This window comes from Pararge aegeria, chromosome 16 (genome assembly GCF_905163445.1).
Source record: "Pararge aegeria chromosome 16, ilParAegt1.1, whole genome shotgun sequence".
In the NCBI taxonomy this organism is placed as follows: Eukaryota; Metazoa; Arthropoda; class Insecta; order Lepidoptera; family Nymphalidae; genus Pararge; species Pararge aegeria.
The window spans coordinates 4699455-4722154 of NC_053195.1; the positions used below are offsets into that span (position 1 = coordinate 4699455).

The window sequence follows — 22700 nt, forward strand, 5'->3', positions numbered from 1 at the left end:
TTACAACGCTACGTAATGTTCTTTGTGCATCGCTAGTTACTACATGTGCGCAAACGAATTAGCACCATTGTTCCCACACGGAACTGGTTGTCAAATCGGTAACAAAACAGAACCACTGAACAATATAAGCCACGATTAGAGCCATTGTTCCGTCACATAAAGGCATTAATTTGATAAAAACAATGTGCCAGAGAAAGAAAGTGACTTCCAACACAAAGGTGACAATAAAAACGTTAGTACGAGCGCTGCGGTGCGAACGAGGAAAAGAGTATCACAAATTAGTCAGCAAAACCCGGCACGCCGAAAATTAGGCAAAAATCACGCGCTCCGTAAAAAAAAACAGCATCATCATTATCATCATATCAACACATTACCGACCTACTACAGGGCACGAGTCCCTTCCTTAAATGAGAAGGGGTTAAGGACGTAATCCGCCACACTGGCCCAGTGCGTTTTTCTTGGCCGTTGTAGCAAGTGGTATTTGATTTGCTTAAAACGCACATAATTTATAAAAGTTAGAGGTGCGTACTGGGATTCCAACTCGGCCCCCGAAAGTGAAGTCGAAGTCCTACCCACTACGCTATCACCGCAATTAAAATTAATAATAGAATTATTATAGTAATAGCATTTTCAAAAAGCGATACATAACACAACGGTGTCAGTAAAAATGTTATTGTGAGCAGTACGAACAGCTTTAAACCCGGCACGCTAAAAATTAGCCCAACATCATAATTTTTGTAATTTTTGTAAATTTGAATGATGAAATGAGCAAATTATTTCACGTGGTTTATATAAAATAACTAGCTGTTGCCCGCGACTTCGTCTGCGTTTGATTTTGTTTTTAAAGTATTCAGTGTCGTTAAGCCTTAAATGAGTATAGTAGTATATATATATCTATGTATATCATGTGACTGTCAATTAATTAAAGACAAATAATTTGCAATAAAATAAAATTGCGACTATAATTAAAGATCTAAGCTATCCTATCTCTTAAGTTGGAGCAGACTGCTCACGGTGTGCCAATTTAATTTAAAATCGTTTAAGTAGTTTAGGAGTCCATCGCGGACAAACATCGTGACAGGAGATTTATATATATTAAGATATCATTTGATTAAAATAATAATAAATTTTAGATTGCGATACATAAAACTCAACGTCATGCTTTTTCTAACGTCATATGGCATACTGTTTTGAAATTTGAATACGTCAAACATTTTTTAAAGATACATTTACATAAAGTATTGCACGGTAAAATCTCGTCAGTTTTCTTATGGACCTATTAGCAATAAAGGGCAACTGTAATTAATACCAACAGATTATAAACGACTCGTGATGTATTTATAAACTTCGTGGTATATTCGTGGTTAAGTGGACTTGTATTTCTTTTTTATAATGGTCCACCAACTGAACCGTCTACGCAAAATTAAAAAACATCGTTAGAGGTCTACTAGATCTAAAAGTTAGGGAGTCTCTACAATACAGCAACGGCAAAAGTGGTCAAATTGGCGTAGATAGATTTAATTTGCCCACTGACTTCCTGTTATCGCTGTAGGTTTCCAAAGCTGAGTCAGCGTGGATCGTTTATGTGCTCAGGCCCAGTTGTCAAACTCGCCAACGTCAACAGCCATCAATAATCACACTGGGCAGTGTTGGCGACCTACCAAACTGTGCTCCAAGACAAACGGCCAATGAATGATGACTTGCCTCTTCTAACAGTGGCAAATGTTGCTAACTGATACTGCGTTCGATTGTTTAAGTTTACCCTCAAATTCTATAACAATGTACACCTTTTTGTCGCTATAATAGTAAACTATCCAGCCTGAAATTTCGTCAGTTTACCAGCTTTGCCGTTAGACAGTTCCATTTTTTTTTTAGATTCTGATTCATCACATTCTGAAAAGTGTCGGTAACTTATTAACAAATGTTGTCTTTATCACTGGGCATTAAGTAAGAAAGTGATAATTCTTACTCGTACGTACAACAACAACGAACAATGAATGTTTTTCAGTGTCAGGGTGTCTGAAACTGAAATTCTTCTGGAAGTCTTAGGATCGAATTAATATGTAAAACTTTAACTCACACACACACACACACACAGACACACATACACACACGCACATACAAACACACACAAATATACATACATACATACATACAAACACACACATACACCTGCAAAACAAATTTATATATGTATATATATTATATAACTTAATATAATAATTATCTTGTATAAGCAAACATATACGCGAGCACAATTACCTACGCGACGCAAACTCACATACGCACAATCATACACTCAATCATCGAAACAATTTAAGGAGAGCACTGTCGCCTGTAATACAGGTTTTTACCTAAATCAGGGACAGTAGATTTTGAATGGCACCATTACATACATTTATTACACACACACCAATAAAATTTGTGAGGCACGCATTTGTTTGTATAAATATTATAATAACTACTTTACATTTTAAAAACTGTATGTACCTACATTCTTGTGAATAAATTATTATTATTATTATTATTATTATTTTTAGATAAATTATATAAATAAACACAGTATTTATGTATATTATTCATAAAAATATTCATCAGTCATCTTAGTACCCATAACACAAGCTACGCTTATTTTGGGGCTAGATGCCAAAGTCAAAGTCAAAGTCAAAGTCAAAAATATCTTTATTCAAGTAGGCCCACAGGTGGCACTTTTGATGCGTACATAAGAACCACACGGTAGTGAGATGATGGCGATAACCACATTCGTAAACTTAAAACTAAAGCTACGAGGGTTCCAAACGCGTCCTGGTCTAAGAAGAAGCCCACAACAAACTTAGCCGGGTGTTTTTATTTTTTTTTTGTTATCACCATCTCACAATGTCATTTTAAATTATTAGAAGAGCAACCTGGTTAGAGCAATAATTTACACCCAAGCTTTTTTATCGTTTACGTAGCCCTTTATACTATAATAGGACTTTTCTATAAGCTTACGTTTAATACAAACTTTGAACTTTTTAAGAGACATCTCCAAGATGACAATTGGTAGTTTATTGTAGAATTGTATGCAATTTCCTTTAAACGAATTATGAATTTTATGTAACCTAGTATATTGCACTGTAAGTTTATGCCGATGCCGATGTGTGTATTGTCATTTTTTTTTTGTATTTATTACGTTTAAGCTATCAGACACTTGTCATAAAGTGGAGAGACTGGATTTGTATGCGTATTAAATGTATACAAAAGTAGGGAATTAGGTACAGCAGAGGTGAAAAACCGGTGCACGCAGGCTATGTTTCGATTTGACAATAAAATTTTATAAAGACAAAAAAAATTACCACAGTTTGTTTTTTTTTTAATAATGCGTCGCCTTAAGTCTATTTTCCTCTTGTTATTTTGCTTGCTACTAAGCGATGAGGCCGCCTTTTACACTCTGCGTCTTTGTTTTTCTATACTTCTTATATATCTTTAACTTCTAGTGGTGTGGAAATGATGAGTATAAATAAATAAATAAATTAGCTGGGGTAAATCTCATCATTTTTCGTTCCGCACTGTTGGCGCTCTTGCTAAGTTCGGGGACTTGTGGACACTTGTTATTGATGTCTATTGACGTTGCAGAGTTTGACTACTTGGCTCTGTGCACACAACAAATTCGCCCTAAGTCGACTTACATGCGACCAAATCCTTTACGATAACAAATGAACGCGAATGAAAGCCGATTTATGATCGTTCCAGTCATAACGCCAGGGTTATAACGCCATCGGTATTGGATCAGGTACTGAGATACAATTGCTCTTCTCGGTACTGCCTGAATTTAGGAAATTGGCTTTATCTATATTGGTAAAATAACAAGTAGTTAATACTTCTAAGGGATAACACACCTTTCTAATAGTTTCAAATCGGATCAGTATTACCGGTGATTACCCCGAACTGTAACTCTTTATAATATTAGTATGTACAGATAAACGTGTATATGTATAAAACTGTGCTAAACGTCGTAACGCTAAACGTATTTATTTTACTGAATAAAACGACAAGTAGTCTGAAATAAATGACGAAACTGCAACATTTTCTTACTTAATACCCACGTTGTTTGATACTTACATTATACCTACTTCATAGTATTAGTTAGCGTAATGTTAGGAAAGTTTAAACATTTCGCCCGAAGCCCTAATTAATTAACGAAATAATTCGTTCCGAAATTACCCAGATTAACTAATATTTGGGCTATTAAGGATAGTTTATTTAAGGTGAACCTGTTTAAGTGAAACTTTAAGGGTCGAAGTCTATTCTCGCTCGTTTCTGTTATAACGATGGATAGACTCAAAGATAACACAAAAGTTATCTTTAAGTATATATCGTTTACCTAGAATGTTTTAGTAAGGCACAAGGGAGTTTATCAACCAACAAGTTGAGTAACGAGTCAAGTAAAACTGGTGGTTTATAGAAGACGTTTTACAACTGGAAATACGCTAACTTATAAAAGTAAATCAAAAGATCTCTCGAATCGTATTGTCAATGTGAATATAATAACTGCCTACGGCTTCATGTTCTGAAATTTTATTAACAGCCTAAGTTGAGATTAGATTTTTTTTCCAGCTAGTTTTTATTGATTTGTTTGCGCTAATATTGATTATACATATATATTTAAGTCCATAAAAATATAACAAAATTGTAAAAGAAAATGGACTGTAACAATATCAATATTAAAAGCAAAAATAAACTCATTGTGCAGTTTACTAGGCTACATAAAATTGCTAATTCGTTCAAGGGCAATTGTATATTATTTGAGAAATCTTTGAGATGTCTCTCAATAAGTTTAAAGTTTATATAAATCGTAAGCTTACAGAAAAATCCTTAACTTCACAACAACTTAAAATCACAACTCAAAAAGGACTCGTCATATTATTAGTATTATATTTATCAATGAAAATATTAAAAGAAATTTTGTTGCATACGATAAGCCCTTTTTTTATCTGAAAGGGTTTTTATTAGTGAGGGTTTAATTCGGTGGCTTACACGCCACAAAATCTTTTTTTCTGTCTGTTGCAACATTAAACTCGACTTTATGAGTGCATAAAATCACTGCTCACAGCAAAAGTAATTTTATTACTCCTTTTTGGAAAACTGAATATTTATATAAAATAAATAATTAATCTACCTAAACCATACTAATTTCAATGTGAAAATGTGTTTGTTTGTTTGTCTTTATACTAACTAAGCAACCAACCAACTTGATTTTTGGCACTTGTCTACATTTTATCTCGATTAAAAAAACAATACCCGTGGGATTTGTAAAAAAAAAAACAATAAACTCGGAAAAAAAACGCGGGAAACAGCGACTTAAATAATCATCATCACATCATCAAATCGACCGATTGAAGTCCACTGCTGGACCATAGGTCTTTTGTAGGGAGTTCCAAAATCCACGGTTTTGGGCCGCCTGTTTCCAGCGGCTCCCAGCGACTCGTTTTATGTCGTCTGTCCACCTCGTTGGGTACCGACCAACGCTGCATTTACCTGTGCGCGGTCGCCATTTCAGCACTTTGGAACCCCAACGTCCCATTCGCTACGCTATGTGCCCCGACCATTTTCACTTAAGCTTTGCGACTCGAAGAGCTATGTCGGTAACTCTGGTTCTTCTACGGATCTCCTCATTTTTAATAAATAAATATACTACGATAATACACACATCGCCATCTAGCCCCAAAGTAAGCTTAGCTTGTGTTATGGGGTACTAATATGACTGATGAAGGTCTTAAAATACATATATACTTAGAATATACATATAAACACCCAGACACTGAAAAACATTCATGCTCATCACACAAACATTTTCCAGTAGTGGGAATCGAACCAACAGCCTTGGGCTCAGAAATCAGAATCGCTGCGAACTGCGCCAATCGGCCGGTTGTATTTGATCACGTAGAGATATTCCCAACATTGCTCTCTCCATCGCCCGCTGAGTGAGCCTAATTATGATGCCCATAGTATGCACTTAAATAATAATAACTGTATACTGTACCTAAAGTAGATATCAATCGTTCTGTACGAACTCAAACCTACGTTAGATTCATAAATAACGTCTGGTTGAATATCGAAAACTTCGTAAAACAATGAAATAGAAAAAGAGAAATATTCAAGAGTTATTAAAGTGCGCTAATTCGTTATTACTAAAAGCCTTTACGGTGTCACTCCCTGTCACGGCTTCCGTGAAATAATCTCCTGAAAATAGAGAAAATAGAGATCACAATTGCACCGGTTCTAATTATTCCTCTTTAATACGGAAAATGGCGACTCCCGGAACATTTCTCGTCTGGACTCATTTTAATTAAAAGCGAAAACAAAGTGGTGGAACGCGTTTCCGGAAACGTTTTTCAAAAGAATAATTCCCCTTGAAACGATGTTGTAAATATATAATAAGAGTGATCATATTAAACATGCGAGATGTTTATATGATTACTGACATACGGGTTGGAGATGTATGGCAAGGTGGTCTTAGTCGACTCTTTAGTCGAGTCGAACGTTTTAGTGAACGGTTAAGAATGTTGCGTCCGTCAAAAGCATGTCATGATCGAATTCGATTTGAGTGTTTGTTCCATTTGCAGTTTATTTTCTTCTAGTCATTGAGTCAAATAATGTTTTACATTATGAAAGTGTTCCGATATAAGATAAAAAATATCGGTATAAAATATTTGCACCTTAATTAAAGAAAAAATAACAAAGGTAATCTGTAATGTTAGAATATATAGTAGTATTTATTTTGTTTATCCCAAAATGTTAATAAACAACTAAAAGATCTACTTTAAAATTCCGTAAACTTTGTCATTTTTGAAGAATCAAATAGCAAATAATATAAGGATTATTTTAACACATCATTCAAATTATACGAGCTAACTAATTGCCTTAAAAAGTTGATCTTCTCAGCTAAACATACAACATATTATGTTAATAGATTATTTATCAATGTTATATTTTATGTATGAAAATGTTAGTGTGCGTAAACTCAGCAACCAGTGTTTTGTTTTCACATAACTTTCCATATTATACTCGCTTTCCTACAAGTACCTTTGGGCCATAGACGTGTAAGTAATTTTAATCAAAACACGTTTCCCTTTGAATTCTCGTTTATTATGAAACCAGCTTTTCTTGGTTTGGCTGACTTTATCACAGATTATACAGTTATATAATCACAAATTATTATTTAGTAACTGCAGAATTATCATAAAGCCCAAAGATAGGGCTCGAAAACTATTTGATGTGAAACAACTATTTGAAAATATAATAAATATATTTTGTATTATTTTTTATCCGCTATAACGGCTTCATATTTAAGAACAATATCAAATAAATATTAACAGGGTCATATTATGTGAGCTTTAACTGAGTTGACTAACCGCTAACAAGCAAAGCACGGATATTTGATTCGATGTATGTGAATGTGAATGCGGCCAAAAACCTGTTTGGGAGCGGTTTGATATAATCTTTTTATTCGATTGAAAAAACTTAAGCTGTATAAACATCTGTTATTTATAAACCGCTATCAAAGCCGAAGTACCTTCCCTATCACTACTTACGCACTACAGATTTGTCAATTTTATTTCACAGCACTCAAAATACAATAAAATTCTGTGACATATTCGTACATAAATACAAAATTGCTTCGTACCCTTAATAAAAACACCGCGTCGGAAGTTTATACAGTAACGGAATCAAGTAGAAAAAAATCCGTTTCATTCTTTATTAGCACAATCTTCCTGGGGGGTTCGTAAATCTGAATACCCTTTTATATTCGTGCGCGTTACGTATCTTATTCATATTTAGTAACAGTAAAACGTGGAGCCTTGCTGCGGGCGTGAGAGAAATGTTAATAAGATCACAAGGAATATACCTACGGGATAATGGCTTCTCACTATATTGTACTACCCGCTTAGATTTATTACATATTTCAAGTTAAGTTCATGGAAGTTAAGATAGATACAAGTACCTATCCTATTTTCAATGGTGGTTGGAGGAAGTTAACAAAGGTTGGTTAAATGCTAGACGTAATACTCCCTTTGTGTGTAATAAAATAAAAAACTATATTGTTTCAAATATATTGTGAGGTTACCGTAAGTATACCTATTTGTTTAAATTTTTCACGGAGGGATTCACGTGATTTAAGTTTATATATTGACCGTACAGCTCTTTTATGCAATATGAATTTAGTTTCAATATCACCAGCTTTGCCCCATAATAAGATCCCGTAAGGCATCACACTATGAAAATACGCAAAGTAAACAAGTCTTGCCTATTTCTTAATCAGTAATCTGTCTAATTTTTTTGACAGCGTAGACAGCCGAGCTTAGTTTACCTGCTAGTGTATCAATATGGGTACCCCACTGAATCTTACAATCTAGTGTCATGCCCAGAAAATCTTCCATCTTTATCGATTCTCCATTAAGGGTATTTTGACATTCCATTTATTGTTACATTAATGCATACTTGCATATTGTCGCCATATACGCATCAAAAGTGCCATCTATGGGCTTTCTTAAATAAAAATATTATTTTTTTGTTTAAATGTCCCAACGTATGTCTATTGCGGTCGCGTCTAGTGTGTCTAGTTAAGAACAGATTCAGATGTTATTAAACACAAACTTTTGCATTTATTATATAAATTAAATATGGACTCAGATGGTATTAAGACTCTGATAGGTAGACGGATGTACAGACGAACAAACGTACCTAAGTAAACGCGATAACTCCGCTTCGCTCGTACAAATACACTTTTTACGGCGCAAATTTCTGCTAAAATGTTTGGAATACACTTAATTTAAAAGATCGATTGCTTCCGTTAATAAAAAGAACCCGCTAGATGTTACTTACTGAAATCAATCTAAAGCTATTATTAGGAACATAAAAGACGAATTCTCTCTTTAGGAGATGAGAATCAGTTTTTTTTTTTAATTTCTGAAATCATTTATTTATGGGAAAAAACGGATTACGTAAAAATTTTGAAATAAAGTGGCTTTATAATCAGAATTAAATGCATTATAAGGATTTAATGTGAATCGGTTGTTTGATGACAGATTTTTAAAGTTTGGAAATGTATTATGGTTTAATAGTTTTTTGATACTCAAATTCAAATTCAAATTCAAAATTTCTTTATTCATGTAGGCCTATCACATGCACTTATGAAGCGTTCATACATATATGTTTACATAATTATAAGGGGATGGTGATAACTTTGTTCGCCAACTTAAACCTAAAGCTACGAGGGTTCCAAACGCGCCCTGGTCTAAGAAGAGCCCACAACAAACTTAGCCGGGTATTTTTTTTTGTTATCACCATCTCACAGTAAAATTATATTAAGCTTTGAAGCTAGAGCAATTCTCACCCAAGCTTTTTTATCGTTTAAGTAATCTTTAATATTACAATAGGATTTTGCTGTAAGCTTACGTTTTATATAAACTTTGAACTTATTGAGAGACATCTCAAAGATTTCATGTGGTAATTTGCTATAAAATAATATACAATTGCCCTTGAATGAATTTGCAATTTTGTGTAGCCTCGTAAACTGCACAACGAGTTTATTTTTGCTCCTAATATTTATTTACTTTTGTATGACAACTGGAATAATAATAATACTAGTTTTTATTTGATCACAAAGTTTTTTTTATCCTTAGGGTTTTTGCAAGTGATCAATTTATCCTGACTTAATTATGTCACTTGTAACGAATTGATGTAATCAGTCAGGCGCAAGTTATAGCAGGTAACTGGCAGCACTGTAAGCCCACTGGGCATACAACGTTTGCACGTCCGCATTGCTGGTCCGCTCTCTAGTATTTTTTCCTCTGAGTAGAAACGACTCACACTTTGGGCCACAGGTACCGTACAATTAAATACAAATTTAACGAAAAAAGAAAAGGTCCTTTTAGTAATTATTTCAATCAGCCCCATCAACTTAGCAAAGGGGCCGTGGAGTGGTAGAAATTATGTGGTAGTAATTACCATTTATTACTACTGTAACCGGCCGAGCGGCCACTGCAATGTTGGAGCGAGGTCCTTACTTAATAAACGCCAAAGCATAAGAAAAGATAAAGGCAAAGGTGGAAAAACATTTACACGCTGCCATTGATATATCTAAAACCTAAGATACCCATTTACCATCTGTCGAATCTGAAAGATAATAACTGTTAGATCTTAATTCTTAAATAATAATAGATTTGACAGCCAACTGGCGCAGTGGGCAGTGACCCTGCCTTTTAAGTCCAAGGTCGTGGGTTCGATTCCCACAACTGGAAAATGTTTGTGTTGTGAACAAAAAAACTAACACCCAGACACTGAAAAACATTTATGTTCACAAATGTTTTTCAGTGTCTGGGTGTTATTTTTATATTATAAATATTCATGTATAACTAGCTGTTGCCCGCGACTTCGTCTGCGTTTGATTTTGTTTTTTGATGTGGCATTCAATTTAGTTGTAGTTCTAAAAAAAATTAAAGTATTCAGTATCGCTAAGCCTTAAATGAGGGGTTTGCTGCTGTCCGCTGAGGAGTTCTGTCCTCTATCGCCAATCACGTTCAGATCTACACAAAGTTTGGACAAAATTAAACACATATTATAACCTCTATAGTACAAAAATAATTATTTAAATCGGTTATAATTTGTCGGAGTTATGGTGTAAAATCGTCAAACACTTTCGTCCCCTCCCCCAAAGGAACCGAGCTTAATATCGGGATAAAAGTATCCTATATTACTTCTAATACTTCCAAGAATATGTGTACAAAGTTTTACGAGCATCGGTTAAGTAGTTTTTGCGAGAAAGCGTAACAAACAAACTTACATTGCCATTTATAATATTAGTAGGGATAGGGATAGGGATATTCGTAAGAACATTCGTCAGTCATCTTAGTGCCCATAACACAAGCAACGCTTACTTTGGGACTAGATGGCGATGTATGTATTTATTTATATAGCTCCTAGGAATCGTCATCATAACTACTTAGCCTATTATTGTGCCACATTTGAGCACAGGCCTACTCTCTTACAGGAGAGAGAGAGGGTTTAAAAGCAAAGACCATTTTTGCGGCTCCAATATGGGTTAGTGGGTTTAAGTAAAAGGCAGCTATTATTGTTGCGGACACGGACTTTTACACCGCGACTGAAATTGGTAATGGTGCGGTTTGAATTATGTTTAATAAATAAATATACTATGACAATACACACATCGCCATCTAGCCCCAAAGTAATGTAGTATTTGCTCTATAAAATATATTTTACCCCTGTAAAATATGTTATTAATTCGATTCGATCGAACCATTCAAGTTGAAACTACATTGTAAGTAAACATACTTTGAAGAAATAAGCACTTTTATAGAGTTTCATAGCTATGATTTTATTCGTACATTTTGAAATAAAATAGTCCCGCTCTCTCAATAAAACTGAATTGTATCACTTATGGTCTCGCATTTCTTTGACGGCCGATTGGCGCAGTGGGCAGCGACCCTGCTTTCTGAGTCCTAGGCCGTGGGTTCGATTCCCACAACTGGAAAATGTTTGTGTGAAGAACATGAATGTTTTTCAGTGTCCGGGTGTTTATATGTATATTATAAGTATTTATGTATATTATTCATAAATTTTTTTTTTTTTTTTTAAATCAAAAAAATTTAATTAAAAAAATTGGTTGCCTGTAAAGTCGGTATACGGGCGAAAGTTTTACGTGACAACGACTTTGAGTGGTAAAATAATTTTAATGTGAATATTCATTCGTATAGTAGGAAGAAGGATGAAATAATAGTAACAATTTAAAACATTTATTTATACAAAGAATTATATTTAAAACATTAATTTATACAAAGAATCTCGCACTGAATTTCATATTAACAAAATTTTATTTTTACCTTTACACATACATACGTATTTATATACAAATATACATACAATAACTTGCAATACATTTGCGTACAATGAAACAGCGTTTACTATAAAGGGACGCGTGCCTTTCACTTTTTATGTCTGTCTCTCTCGCTCTTAGGCGGGCTAACCATGCCCGAGTGGAAGGGACGCGTGCCTCTCACTCGCTCTCATTGTGAGCGCATAACGTGAGCGGAGCGTAACGCAGTTTCTTGAAGTGTCACCCGGCAAACCAATTTATAAGACGTTGTCACGTCAAAAACTTATTCATGGCAAATAATAGTTAATAAAAGTTTAATTATTTACAATCAGCACATGCAAGAGAAAGGATAGAAATAACTTGTCTAAACGCTAAGCATCTTTATTTCTTATATCAACGGCCAAGCTGGTAAAACATTTACCCGCCGCCCATTATGTTAATTACAGTCACGAGCCCTCATCGTCGTGTAACATGCAAACAATTTAAGCCCGTAGCTAAAAGGGAATTGGGCCCAAATTGGTTTGCAGGTAAACATTCTTGTTTCGTGTTCGCGAAGGCGTTAAAAATGTAGGCAGGTGGTTACAATATAGGACCGTGTGAGATGGAACTACGTTGTATTAGTACTTCGTGAACTACGGGAGCTTGAAGAAATTAACGGATTAAAAAAGTATTTTAATTAAAGGCGTCTTTGGTTGGACGTCGTCTTCGTCTCGTTTCGTCCGGATCTTATTCCCGGTTACGATGACTTTCGGACTACGCCCTAGTTCAAAAGCCCACAGTGCCAATATAGCCACCCTAAGCAGTTTTCCGAGCCTTACAGAAGGCACCCTTACGTGCTGGCCACGAGACACGCAATGCAACCGGCGATGCGTTTAGCGACTGGAACATTTGTTTAAACACATACCGAGCATGCCATGGGGCAGCGGGACAAAAATTTCATAGTCGGATACCCTACTTACGATGGATAAAAATTTCTTTTTCACCGGCCAAGCCAAAGCAAACAGGGGACAGGAGAAGTCCATCTGTAATTATAAGAAAATTTTTGGATATTATTTCCACCCGTACGCCATGCACGGAGAGTGGATAAAATCGAATAAAAAAAATATACATTTTGTCCTTTTCCCGTGGATAAAATGTCTCCTGCACATGCTAGTCGTCCTCAAACCCTCGTGAGCTTGAGCCAACCCCTAGTGACGTTGTTATAACCATTTTAACTTAACCTTGGCTTTGCCTTAATCAAATGCCTAAAGATTTAGACGTCCTAAAGGTAATTCCTGCTTGGTACGACTGCCTTATCCTGCGCCACTGTGCGGATGTAGCAATCGCACGAGTATATATTTTTTTTTTTAATTAGCATTTAAACTAATCAGTACTAACTTATTGGTTGCAAATATTATACTTAGCTTAGGCGTTACTTAAGTTTGTCGTTAGTGAAAACGGGAATTTAGGTTGTTATCAGCTGTAGCCTCATTATGAAATAGCGATTCATCCACACAGCTCTATATAGCAATTCAATTCCCACAATCGTCGTCATTGTTTATGCAAAACGGAAATTTTGCTAATATTGCAAAAGTGTGAAACCAATGGAAATAATAAATCAACCTTCCAATTGGCATTATGGCTATTAGTGGGAGGGGGTTACCTCCCATTAATCGCCATCATTCATAATTTTAGCAAAACCAGCCGAAATTAAGCCAACAACAATCGTATTTTATATTAAAATAAAATACTAATCGTATTTTAATCATGTAGATTAGAAAATAGAGAAATCACCGTCAACGCATAGCAGAAAATCTGTAGTATATTTAAATAAACCTATAAAGAAAAATACAAACTCCTATTTTCCCGCGCAGGTTGCACCGGCTATTTTTAAACACGAGGATACATAAAATAAAAATATGAACTTAATTTTCTTTAAAGAAAACTTTAGCACACAAATTCTGGTCACGTCGGCGGAAGATAAAACCTACAAGCTTGCAGCTTAAGAGATTCAGGTGTTAAAAATACGGTACACGTGTTCGGTGAGACAATGTAAACCGTGCGATATTGTGTGAACGACGTGTTGATAAACAGCCGGGGAAAACTACTTGAGAGCTGCACGTTCACGCATTGGTGACAAGTGTTCCAGAACGTTGAGATGGCAAAGTAAAAACTGCATATAGCTTCTTGAACTATTCTGCATCATAATCTACTATCAATTTATTTATTTATTTATTTATTTTATTTATTTATTTATTGAAAATTGAACTGAATTTGCTAGCTGGCAATCGAAGAGTCGTTTTCGAGTATGGAAATACTTAAACATCGGGGTAAAAAATATCTTTTCTGCCTCAAATTTGCCTACAACTATTTGTGCTCATGGACATTTGTAAAATAAAAATCAGCCGTACGGGATTTGCGACTCTAATTTAAGTAGTGTAAAGCCTATTTTACTTTTACAGTATAGTTTGATATGCGATAACGAGTCGTCGATTGCGAGGAAGCAAATTTTGTACTATGGCTACTGATATTCAGACAGCCCAGGCGGTAGTGATTCTACGTCCTGCTCACTGTTTATTTCGGTTAAATCTTTAATACTAAACCGACGACCAAGCAAACGATTTCGCTTTTGACAAAATTCCTAAGTGTAGTGTTTGTATCCTCTATGCATATAGTTGTACCGCGCTCTTATAATATCAAAAGAATGAAAGTTATCGGGATATTTTACGTTCCAGAAACGTGAATTAGTATTCACTAATCCTCGTTGTGCTTCCTAGCTTTGCCTTTGATGAATGAAGGCATCAAATGCGCGACACTCATAAGTCCACACAAAGGCAATTTTGTGCTTTTGATAATACACGCGAATAGGAAAGTGTAACCGAACATAGCTGTCACTAGTAATTAACTTAGTATACTAATAAGAAAAATGCACCTACTACTTATAGGCTACTGTTTATGCCGGAAAATTGCACATATATTTAATGTGTTCCTTATCCTAAGGTTGCCCGGCAGAGCCAGCCATCACTACTACTGCTTCTGTCTGTGTTTTTTTTAGGTTTTTTCTTTAACCTGTAGTGTGCAAATAAAGAGTATAAATATGAAAATATGGGTAAATTTTGTATTCTGAACCAACGGAAAAATGGATTTCAATGGAATTTGGTATAATAATTTCAGAACACTTGTTTCTCCTAATTTTTATCCCGAACAAAAGCCTAATATAATAAATTCGATTTATTTGTTCGACTTCTTTAGTCCAGTAACCTACGCATGTTTAACATCAGTAGGATTACTAGTGTGAAGTGCATTCCTTAAATCTATAGCTAGTGTTAATGTTTTTTTTTTAAAAAGCCAACGCTTGACAACTATTATGCCCGTTAGAAAACGATGATAAGGTCTAGGTTGGAGCACGCTTGCCTAGAAAAAGCCTATTGACTCTTGCCTTGAAGGTACTCAAATTATACGTGGCAGGAACAGTTTCCGGGAGGGCGTCCCACATCCTAGCGGTACGTATCAGAAACGTGGATGAAAAACGTTTCGTGCGCGTCGATGGAACATCAACCACATAAGAATGCCACCGCTCACGGTGTCTCTGTGATCTGTGATTGGTCAGTGTAAATGTGATTTTACATTGTGATGATATATTTCCTCAAACGTGCTCTTTAGAAATAACAACAACATTTTTCTTGTTCACAGTTCGCAGAGTAGCGCCGCAGTTTTCGATACCACCACCTCCGCGGACAGAAGTAATGCTGGGCAGCAATCTAACACTTAAGTGTGTTGCTTTTGGATCTCCGATGCCAACTGTTAAATGGAAGAAAGGTATGCATACACATGTATTATGTGCGCGCCTCACAGGTAATGAAGCCCGTCCCCTTGTCAGATTCAAAGGATCCATCCCTTCAAACCTGCCAAGGTTCAACATTAAGAGGTTGCGTAATTTTATTTTATTTTAATTTATAGTTTTATTGATACAAAATATTACATAGTGTTGGAAAACGTGGGGATAGGACTTGGAATAATACTAGTTTTCACTTATTACACTTAACATAGAATCGAGCAGAGTTTCCTTCTACTCTATTACTTAATACAGAATTAATGCTTGAGAAGGTAATGCTTCTACTTTTATACGGCTCAGATACCGTTTACAATGTTGACAACAAAACGAACCAATAATAATATTTTATGATATTATTTTCCGGTAAGTTATTTAACAAAACTATAGTTATTATTCTATTTGGAAAACATTAAAAAATATTTAGATAAGTATTATTACGAATTATATTAAGCAACATAGTACTATTAAAGCAATTATATATCATAAACGAATCTTGTAGTGACGTCACAACATGTTTATGACGTAGGTATTAGCCAGGTGGGCAACCGCTAACAACAGTATATAGATTCTTCGCACCCTTAAGCCTTACAACTTGTCTGGATACTGCACATACCTCTTAAATAACTTAAGTAATTGAATACTAAAACAATAGAAAATAGCCTGGCTGACCTGAGACTAAAATGGTATAGACGAATCATTTATGGATATGATTTGTTCATTTCTATTTAACCACCAAAACAAGCTTGTAGTATTGCAAGCTACCATAAATATATTATTATACAAATTAAATATCTGTCATGCAGCAGTAGGTATTTAAATTATTATTTATTTTATTTCTAACAAACAGTAGGTATACATAGGTGTCTTGGTGTCCTGAAACTCCACTGAGTTTGTATGGACATTGCACAATCCTCTAATGATAAACAAAATTATAAAATTTAAGCGGGTAGTTGAATAAATACACCGCCAGTAGGTCGAGATGCCGGACCATCTAAACCTATTTCTTAAGAATAAACCATTTCATTATTATATAAGGGGCTTTACAAAACCGTTAGTGAACCTTCACTAACGGTTTACACTAACGGTTTTGAAATAAAACCTAAATTAATGCAAATTTTCCAAGGTTTGACGAAATGGCTGACTCCAGAAGACAACCCACCGCTAGGGCTCAACACACTGAAGTTAGAAGACATCAGGGAATCCGCAAACTACACTTGCGAGGCAGCGAGTGTGTTAGGTGTTATAGAAACCACGGCCGAAGTTAAAGTCCAGTGTAAGTATTTCTCCTCTACGTACATAAAATGCTATAATAATATTATTATATTGTGGTTATCCGTATCCGTTTTAAAGTCAGTATTTCTTTAGTTATGGAGTATTAGTTGCTCAACGGTTTGATCACATTTATTAAAAAAAAGATTATATAAACTGTGAATACAATTAACTCCTCGTGATTAAAAATATGACGTGAATCTTCCATGATGTGAATAGTGAAGAAGTGGTGCATAAATAAAAACACCCTAATTATAAAGAACCAATTGGGGAGTCCCAAAATTTCCACGGAAAACTGGGTAATTTGTAAATCTCTTACACCATTTTTTTTCTAAGACTTAGTCCGGTATGCAAATATTTGCCCGTCAATATTATAGACTTCACTGATTAATTTCATAAAGTCATTAATTATCAATGCCCTAATTATTGTTTATTAATATTTTATCGAACACTGATAATTGCCCGAGGTATTGTTGGCGTAAATTTTCACTTTATTATCGGGATGTATTCAATTATTCTACGAGTTCGCTTTTATTGAACAGATAATTGCCTTTTGTACTATAATTTCGCCTCTGATCTTTTATCTGAGTAGGATGTGTCTGATTATTTTAACAGACAATAGTAATTTATATATTTGCTCAACAATAACTATATAATTTGGTGATAACAACAAATATAATGGTACATGCGACTTTTGTTCCGCGTGTGTACATTCTTAAATAATTGAAACGCTTTAGATAAAGTTTTTGTTTATTCGAAACATTGCGCACTGTTTAAATCTCCTTTCTCATGCTCACATTACTTCAAAGAGGTGATGTTGTCGTAATGACTTTTTCATAACAAGAAACAAGTGGGTTTCATCTTTGATTTGTTTTCAATGTAAAAAAATTGTAATATTTGTAGTCCGCATTCAAGTTTGCAAAGATGAGTAACCGACTCAATTTAAACTCACAATTTCTAAGAATAAATGATGCTAATTTATTCTAATACCTTTAGGGTAAGGCTGAGAGGCCGGAGCCAACCGCAAAGTAGGATAGATAGTTGATTTTATTATTCAAAACGTAACAAACGCTCGGGTCAATAAATAATTTAAAACATAGACTCTAAAATAGGCTACCAATAAAACGTTATGTTTCGACTAAAACCCTATGTACATTTTAGATGGAATAATTTAGAATTAAAATTTTCGAATGGAACGAAAGAAAATAATTAATTGTAAAGTTTTCGTAATGCTATACATTTTTATATATCAGATGCAGAAGCTGGCATAATCAATTTAAAACTTAGTTCTCAAAACTTATTGATTGTAAATGATAAGACCGCGGCGTAAACACTTGAAGGATTTAAGAAAATCAATTTGATAAATTGTGGCAAGTCGGGGACATCCATTATGAGTTAGTGTTATCATTCATAATTGAAAGGGGGCCCGAAGTTGCGCGAAGCCCTGGAGACAAACGAATGTCGGCTTGATTAATGATTAATTATTGTTGCTCTGCCCATTTTCGCAGTATTATTCGGAAAAGGGATTAAGGAATAGGGTTTGAGTTATTTAGCCTTTGGGCCGGCTGTTAAAAGTTTTAAACAAACTCCCGATTTCGCTACATATTTTCGGGTATATTTATTTTTGATTAAGGACAACTTTGCCGCGGATTTCACAGAATGGGTTCGGATTAAAAGGAAAACATGAAATATTAATAAATTCTACATTCGACGTGATGAATAACTAACGGTATTTTATATGAGTACGTAAGCCCACTTCGATTAATTCGACAATTTTAAATATAATAGTCAACTATTCAAAACTTCAGTATCACATGTTAACATGAGACAACAGTGGGATAAGATATATTTACTATGCACACTTTATGTTGGTATTCATTATTTCCAATTGTAATAATAGGGCGGCATAAATAAGAGGAAAGAAAACTAATAACCTACAATAGCACACTAAGTCATAACAAAGACAAGAAACACCTACAGTTCCATTTAGAATCTGTTATATTCTTAGACATAATTCTAGTAGTCATAAACTGTGGAACAGTTTAAACGAATCTTATTTTTGTGCTTTATTGCGATCTTACCGGATAGTTATTTATGTACTTAGTTCTAAATGCGTTTATATGGTAGGATTCTATAAAGCAGCGTAATGGGTTTAACCCATATTGATAAAGTACTGTGACGCCAAATATCTTAACACTATATAATAGTAACATGTTAAATCAATGGTATGCAGATTTGAACGTAAATAAGAGGACTGGATAGATGCCCTACCCTTGCTTATAACAAATATGCTAATAGAAGTTAATCTTACAGCGCTACCGGGACCACCAACTGAAGTGAGAGCATCAGAAATCACAGCCACCACAGTAAGATTGGCGTGGACGTACAATGGACTTGAGGAACCCCAGTACTATGTTATTCAATACAAGCCAAAATACGCGAATCAGGTATGTAATAATCTATACGCGCGGTTTTCGCTAAACATATTCGGCTTACTGCATCTGAAAAATATGATCAAATGAAATTCGTTTTGAAACAACTAATCGAATCTCGAAAAAAAAAACAGTACGTATTGATCTGTATAAATTTTGAAGATTATTTTAATGGGGTAGCACCAGAATATCTATAGATAGGTACTGCCACCGCACCGTGTCGTTGTACTCGTTACAGAGTGTTAAAAGGTTATTTCTTTTCTACCCATATCGCCTGGGTATCGATCCATATTGCCTGGCTGCTATTGTCAAAATATTTTTTTATTTCTTCTTATATTCCTACTTTTATTGTTCATCCCTATATATAGATGTGAATACAACCATATTAATGATTTCAATATTTTTAACTTTCCGATTAATAGGCATTCAGTGAGATATCGGGAGTCATCACGCAGTACTACTCGGTTACAAATCTTTCGCCTTACACTGAGTATGAAATGTATGTGATCGCAGTCAACAACATTGGCAGGGGGCCACCATCAACTCCTGAGGTCATCACCACTGGCGAAACTGGTATGTAGATTATCGCATTATTATTTCCAAATTTGTTTTAACCAAGTAATTCGATAGACCTATGTACTCTAAATTTTTGTTAATTGAATGCCTAAAACTTGCGTCAGAGTATGTCTCACCAATTCTGGATTCGTCCAGGTTTAGTTGCGTGAATGCGACTAAATTTGGGATCTAATGCGATCTAGACGGTGTTTTTGATTTTGTTCAGACTTAATAAACGGTTAAAACCAGACAAATTTATTTTAAAATATATAACTGACATAAATCTCAATTATGTGCAGTTTAAAGCATTAAAATATTACGTATTTGTCTCTCAGTTCGTTCAAGATACTTGATGAATCATGACTGTTGGCATTTTTTCGCAAATTACAAAAAACGTCGTGTGATACACGTACTGAACGATAATTTGTTTCAATATATACTATTTGGTGTCAACTTCACAAAATGCGTTTCGTACGCGGATACGCCGTTAATTACAGAGAAAATCGGGGTCCAGTTACATATGGAAAAGACAAGATCGACAGATCGTTGACAACGCTCTTGTGACATAATAATGTCTTTACGTGCAGTGGTACTTTCTTGCTACTGTTGCGTTACTCTTACAGAAATTATTATTAAAATTCTACTTTTTTGTTTTTAATTTGTAATTGTTTGTTAACTAAAATTTACTTAGTTGATAGGTTTATATGGAACTTTACATTTTTTTTAAATTAATAACCAGACAAATGAAATAGATGGGCTATTTATTTGCCGGCTAGTAAAAAAATACCTGAATTTATTTATTATTTTCAACGTGTCTTATCTGAAACTTAACACTTCAAAGTGTACTTTATCAATGCTGAAAAGAACTTTGTTTTTTGATAGCTAACTTGTGTATAAAAAAATATAAACTTATAAAATATACTCTAACTTGATATTAGATGTATGATGCTGGCCCACAAAAAAATAGCCCAAAATTTTATAAACTGTATCGTAATAGTTCTGAATAAAGGCTATGATTTTTACTCCAGTTTTAAATTCTTTATATAGTTATTTTTTATCCATGATTTGATTGTAATCTGACATGCAATTTGTAACAAATTTTTGTGTATAAAATTTATTTATTTCTTATGAAGATTAATCTTTTAATCGTTCTTTCATAACATACATCATTCGCTTCTTTCCATTCTCTTATATCGCTTAAAGTTGCGACATATTGTTATTATGTATGAGTGATTATTTTAATTGCTTTCGATTCGGTAAATAGGTATTGTTTTCTTGCGCTGTTTTCTTTAAGCTGATCACAGATTACAGACAGGGACAAACACGTTCAATGGGCAAAATATTATTTTCTAGTTGTGAAAATACAAATTACATCATGTAAAATACAAATTACATATGATGCGTCAAGATATAACATTAATATTTATCAGCCTTTCAATGATCCATCTATAGCTACATGTATACCCAGCGAACTGCTGCAATACGGAGACTTGAGCTTGACGGTAGTTGCAGTGATAGTATCCGGAACCGATGACTTATTATGCACGTGAAAGGCCCGGGGGTTGACAATGCAAATGTCACTCCAAACTGGTTTTGAGATTTCTTTACAGAAAATCCAATTCCAGACAATTTTGCTTGACTCAGAACTATTAATTTCACAGCATCTTCTGCGTCAATGTTGTCTTAGACAAAGATTCATTGGAACACGTTACTCCCATTTGCGCCGAAACAACATCTATGGCCTTCGCTGAGGCAACTGATTTACCAACTTTAATAAGCAGTACTTATATCAACAAAAAAAAAGAATAAAGGCAAGGCAAAACCGCGTCGTCCAACCTACGCCCTCGGCGTCGTTCGAGATTGTGCCCAACAATCAAAGCTATCGTCCGAGTAAGAGTCTTGTGTTTGGTCGAACGAGCAATCACAAGAACCGCGTGTTTGAGAAAGAGTCTTTTGATTGGTTGCACGTATGACGCAAACTCGAAAGCAGCTAAGAAAGCAGCGTGGAAGCAGGAATGTTAAAGCTTTACATCGAATGCATTGTTTAACACACCCGATGCGTTGACTTGACCGCTGATATAATTTACGTTTTCCGTACCGAGGAACACGTAACGTGCGGCTCCCTCTGTAATCTGCGTCCAGCATCATTCTAAGGTTCTTTTTGATCGTCTTTTCATGCGAACGCATTATAACGCGACCTAACAACAATCGCCGCTGCTTCGTGTAAGTTTGCTTCTGAATGGATTTATGAAATGGGTTTATATATTTCTTTTGCACATTTATTTTTCGTTTACTGTAGTGTTTAGAGGTAGAGCGCATTTTTTATTTCTCTATTCATGCACCATTCTTTTGTTATAACGATGTTTGGTATAAAGGTCTTTGCAGACTAGAGACTTTTGATCAGCTGACTGTTTTTTAACCGTGCGTGATTATGCTATGTCTTTTCTACAAAGATCTGTAAACACGACTAAATTGGCATAATATTTTCGCTTAGCTATACAATACCGTGTCGTGTGTTGACGGAAAATCAAAGTTGTCACCACCCATCCTGTTCCAGCAGGTGCCGTACGAGGCCACTTAGGGAATATATGTAATTGAAAACGGGCAGCAGAGTCCTCACCTCTGGGATCACCAACACGTCTGCTTGCTTCAACAGCGTGACGAATTAGGGCAAACCCGCCACCAGTGGACTGTGATGGACTGTTACTATTAAGAGATACAAAAATCAGCAATCTTATTATTTTATATAAATGTT

At 34.9% G+C, this 22700-nt stretch overlaps 1 protein-coding gene across 2 annotated transcripts in view; it reads left to right on the forward strand.

Moving 5' to 3' along the window:
- Positions 1-22700, forward strand: part of LOC120630741 (tyrosine-protein phosphatase Lar) — a 629543-nt gene that overhangs the window by 583269 nt on the left and 23574 nt on the right. For both annotated transcript variants that reach the window (XM_039900036.1, XM_039900037.1), the window contains exons 8-11: positions 15548-15673; positions 16813-16962; positions 19272-19405; positions 19813-19963. In XM_039900036.1, coding sequence (XP_039755970.1) covers positions 15548-15673; positions 16813-16962; positions 19272-19405; positions 19813-19963 — 561 coding nt within the window. The remainder of the gene's footprint in view (positions 1-15547; positions 15674-16812; positions 16963-19271; positions 19406-19812; positions 19964-22700) is intronic.